The sequence below is a fragment of the Arachis ipaensis genome, chromosome B05 (assembly GCF_000816755.2).
Source record: "Arachis ipaensis cultivar K30076 chromosome B05, Araip1.1, whole genome shotgun sequence".
Lineage (NCBI taxonomy): Eukaryota > Viridiplantae > Streptophyta > Magnoliopsida > Fabales > Fabaceae > Arachis > Arachis ipaensis.
This window is the reverse complement of record NC_029789.2, coordinates 114,565,072-114,570,344: the sequence shown is the minus strand read 5'-3', so window position 1 is coordinate 114,570,344 and position 5,273 is coordinate 114,565,072. Positions and strand designations below refer to the sequence as shown.

The 5,273-nt window shown below is 33.3% G+C and overlaps 1 protein-coding gene across 1 annotated transcript; it reads right to left on the bottom strand.

Moving 5' to 3' along the window:
* Window positions 2,329-2,965, bottom strand: LOC107640909 (uric acid degradation bifunctional protein TTL-like). The gene is made up of 3 exons (XM_016344414.1): window positions 2,759-2,965; window positions 2,532-2,633; window positions 2,329-2,436 (listed from the first exon to the last, which is right to left on the bottom strand). Exons 1-3 carry the CDS (start codon window positions 2,963-2,965, stop codon window positions 2,329-2,331), a joined length of 417 nt encoding a protein of 138 aa, XP_016199900.1.

Sequence of the window (5,273 nt, the reverse complement as noted above, 5' to 3'; positions counted from 1 at the left end):
TGTGTGTGTGTGTGTGTGTGTGTGTATATATGGATGTACTCTTTATGAGCTTTTGTAAGTTGTATGGTATTCTGTGAATGTACGTTATCGAACGAAAGTATTTTTGGGAGCGGTTTTGCGGTTTAAAGTTTTAAACAGGCTCATATTTTAGTATTAAATAGTATAAGTGTCGTCGTAATGTCCAAGCTATCAGAGTCGCGCAGCCGGAAGCGTGAGCTTTGGTAGTTAGGGTGTTACAATATTTGCAATAAGTCTCTATTTGTATTCATAAGCACTAAAATTTTTAAAGAAAAATAACCATTTGTACCGATAAACTTTATGAACGTTGATAAAAGTATCCATACAAGACGAAAAATAATTTTGTACTTATGAAAAACTGGGTCCATCTGTTAAAAGTATCTAAACGTTTACTCCATTAACTTAAAGGCCAACGTGGCACGTTAAGTGTTTATACACTACAAGAAAATCGACAGATAGCGGCGGACAGAAACTGCCGCTAAATGGAATCTGATAGCGGTTGTTGCGACGGATTAGGGTGTGGCTACCAAAAGCTTCTCATTTTTCCGCAGTTTTGCTTTAACCGCTGCAAAATGTCAATTTGGCAGTGGCCAGTGGTTAATGCGACGCTCAATATCAGATAATCTTTTAGCATCGGTTTTCTCCCAACCGCTGCAATATATTTTTAACCCAATTTTTTTTGTTTAAACATTGCCTTGTAAAATCTATTTAAGTTCACACTATTTTTTTTTTTGAAAAATATGTTTCAAACACTGTAATTTAATGCATTACATATATTTTTGGATTTGTGTTAAGTAAAAAAAATTAATGAATTAAAAAAACATATAGTGATTAATAATGTGCACAAATTTACGAATTATGTTTCCTCGTGTACTATCAGCACCTGTTAAATTTGCAATGAAGCATAAACATTAAAGAGAAAATCAAGTCAACGTCTGAATTTTTAAAGTCAAAACAACATTCAATAGATCATAAAGATCATAATTCTCAAAGTACACAACCAAACAGTGTTATTAAAACCAGACCAAACCGGCCGGTTCAATCAGAAAATTGGTGAACCAGACCCTCGACCAGTCCGGTCTGATGTTTGGACCGCATGAAGTAAAAAACGGTGAAAACCGGTCAAATTCGGTGAGAACCGATCAAATTCGATAAAGATCGGTCCGACTGAACCGATTAGGATTTAAATTTTACCAAAATGTTAGAGATGGGGCCTCCCCTCTAGAAAAGTAAAGCTACTCACAGCCACCAGACTGTGATGATTTTTGTTAATATGCATGCAAATTATAATATATATACATATCTTTTATCAAATAATTTACTTCTATCTAATTTATTTTAAATTTAGTTATAAATTCACTTATTCTAAAATTAATTATATTTTTATTTAACAATAACTATAAACTCATTTATTTTTTTTATAATTATATAATATCTATTAGTATTATTTTTTAATAAATACTTGTAGTATATAATAATATAATAGATATAAACTAATTAATAAATTAATAAAATTTAAAAATAATAATTATTTTAATATAGAAACAAAATAAAAGTATTTATTATAAAGTAAAAATAACAAAATACTTATTGTTTCTAGTCCATATTATTTTAGAATAGCTTAATATTCTTAAAATATTAGTAAAAATATATTTTTTAAATTTTAATTTTAATTTTTTTACTATTTTTATTTTTTATTTACATAGTACCGAGTCAACTAGTTCAACCAGTGACCCAACGGTTGAACCAGTGACCCAATGACCTAGTAACCTAACCGGTTCGATCACCGGTTCGGTTCTGACAATTATGCAACCAAGTAACTAGTCAAATTTTCTCTTCAACATCGTGTTGACCTGGCTAGAAATACTCCGTCACAAATCTACAGCTTTCACGTGATAATAGATCTTATAAGTCATCTCCAAACCATGTCTTTTTGTTCAGATTGAAGCTCCTTTTTGCAGAATGTACATCATGTTCTCTTTATTGGGTGTATAAGGTTTCATTTTCTTCTTCTGGAACCTTATTGAGCTCAAACTGCCTGGAGATGTCCATTCCACCGGAGGAGATATCATCTAAATTGTCTTTGGAATCAGTCTCTGCCTCATCTAGAGTGTCATTAACTATTTCGCCTGAATATTCAACTGACACTGAAAATATCAACATGCATACAAGAATCTAAGTCTACTCAAAAGAAAGTGATAATTCCCAGGTCATTAGCTAGTAATTAGAAAAAAAAAGTGTGTTAATATGGTTAGGGAACCTTAAAACTAAACAAAAAAATAAACAACTATCATCTCCTTTGTCGGTAGTTCAGACAGATTTCTTGGAAAGAAGCTCTATAATGTGCAGTTCTATATACTTCATTTCCTCTTTTGAAGCAATATCCAACTCAACAACATGCCTGTTTCTATAGCACGTCTGCACCACAATAAAATGTAGAGTTCGTGGTCTTTTTTGTAAAGCATGAACATTTTTCTATGATGCACTTTCTATGCTAGATAGTTATTTTTAACCTTTAATTCAGCAAGTATGTCTTCAAAGATCCTACCAGATGTACATGTCACAAAAACATACCCAAATTTCTCCTCGTATATTGATCCCCATTCATCAAGTTCCTACAAATTTGAATATTAAATTAACAACTATTATTGCAGCAAATTTGTTAACATATATCAACTTAAAATTTATGTTTTTCAAATATAGTTTAACACAAGTTTAAGATTATGCCTAACGAACAAGCCTGTATAGTAACTTCGTTCGTCGTTTCCAAGAATTCGTTAGAACAAAATCGTCCTGATATAGCCTCCAACCAACACCTAGCATTCAATTTACAGAACCATATGTCTCTAGCAACAGTAATTGCATGTTCTAATGATGAAAATGGAGAGGCTATAGATATTTCGTTAGCAAATGTTGTGCTTGCACAGCATGATGAGAAGTCCTCCATTTTCATTTCTCCTGTTACACCGCCAGTTTATGTTTACTATATTGGTCAGTCATAACAATATTGAAATTGATAATGATTTACTCAATATCATGATTTTTTCACTGGAAATTAAGAACAACAATAAAATTGACATCAATACTTAATTGTAAACTAACTTTTGCTAGCAACAAATGTTGGAAGAAACGAAAAAACTATTTTTATTCATGAAAATCAACTATTCAGTAAAGACTTAATTGAAATACGAAAATACAGATAGTAATGTAACCAGCAAACTATGTACATCATAATGATCTACTAAACTTATTAATCACACATAGATCCTCTATAAATAACGTTCATGTTTTCCATATTTTCACTATGCCACATCATCAAAATTCTCAAAAATATTATCTGTTGGATCTTCTGCATCATCATCTCTTGTCAACTGTAAATCACCGATGTCACCTGCCGCTAACATGTTCAACCCTGACTGTGGAGAAAAAGCAACTTCAACTTCTTCATTCTCTCCTCCCATGTCATACATTTCTTGTGGTTTTACATGAACCACTACACTCCAGTCTTTATCTACTTTATCATGCTCATAGTATACGAGATGAGCTTCTGATGCTAATATGTACGGTTCATCGTCTTCTCGATCACCGATGTGTATCAGACGAGTAAAATTAATGTTTCTAAGGCCTAGATGGTCTTGTTTAATGCCTCTTCTCGTGGTTGTATCAGCCCAAATACATTTGAACAAAATAATTGTGAAATGACAGCTGTAATTCAATTCGATTATGTCCACAATTTTTCTATAATATGGAACACTACCAAAAATCACTCTATTGTCATGCATGCTTGCATAACTTCTTGTATTAGATGAGACATAAACTCCACTATTTTAGGTTTTTAGCCCGTCTTCCATTGTGATAGTTCTAAACTTGTACTCATTGACGTTGTATGCCCCAAAACGTCTTGCCTAAAGCATGAGACCGCATGCTAGCAACTTCATTTCTTTCGAATGAAGCGTACTATCCATTAGAAGCTGGCACCATAACATCCATCATTTATATAAAAATAGAGGTTCATAAAGTTCAAATTGTTAAAAAAAAAAAGACATTGGTCAAGTTAAATCTATAGGAACCTCATGCTTGAACCAGCTGGAAAATTTTGCATGCACAACACTGTCTATCTTAGATTGCAACCTTCTTTGAGTCTGTAATCTTTGTTTTATTTTTGCCCTAAACTTACTTTATGACACAAAAGAAAATTAGTCCTACTACTCAATGGGTGAAAAGAGTTATGCTCGTGTTTAGAAAATACATGTGCATACTTACTCAACAAACAGAACGACGGCCTTGCAATTGGCTAGCACATGACGATGTGCCTGATGTTTTTCCATTGGAGTAAGTCCAAAATGTGAAACAGCTCCTGAAGCCTTTCCAATTTCTGGGAACATAGTTTCCCCTAAATATTGTGTGGCATCAACAAGTTGATCATCAACTCGCCATGGTCGGTTGATTCTAGTCTCAATATTATCCAAATATCTAGAGCAGAAAGTCAAAATTTTCTCAGATAAATAGCCCTCCATAATTAAGCCTTCTGCTTATGCCTTATTACGCACGTATTGCTTCAATCGACCTAGATACCTTTTATAAAAATAGGACATAACGCTTAGTATATACGTAAGTAAATAAATTGAATGTATTAAAGGAGTTTATTAGCGAGCTAACCTTTTTATTGGATACATCCACCGATAATATACCGGGCCACCAAGTTTTATTTCCTCAACGAGATGCATTGTAAGGTGAACCATGACAGTGAAGAAGGATGGGGTGAAAATCATTTCCATCTGACACAAAATTTGTACAACATGATTCTGAAGGTCACCAAGCTGCATAAGGTTAACAGCTTTCCCACAGAGTTCTCGAAAAAATGATGACAAATTTTCAATCACAGTCGACACCGGAATCGGTAATGCATTCTTCACCAAAATCAAAAGTAATTGTTCTATTATAATATGGCAGTCGTGACTTTTCAACCCAGACAACTTGTGTTGTCGCAAGTCAACACAACAAGCTGTTTTATTAGAGTAACCATCGGGAAAGACCACATTCTATAGAGTCTTCAAGAATATATCCTTCTGTGGATTTGACATTGTGAATATTAGTGAAGGATATTTACCACCTTCTCCCGGCCACAATTCAGGCCTTATGTCCATGTTTTGTAAATCTTTGCGAGCTTTAAGATTGTCCTTTGATTTGGCGCTATCGTTTAGGATAGTGAAGACCACATTGTCACAAACATTTTTCTCTATATGCATCACATC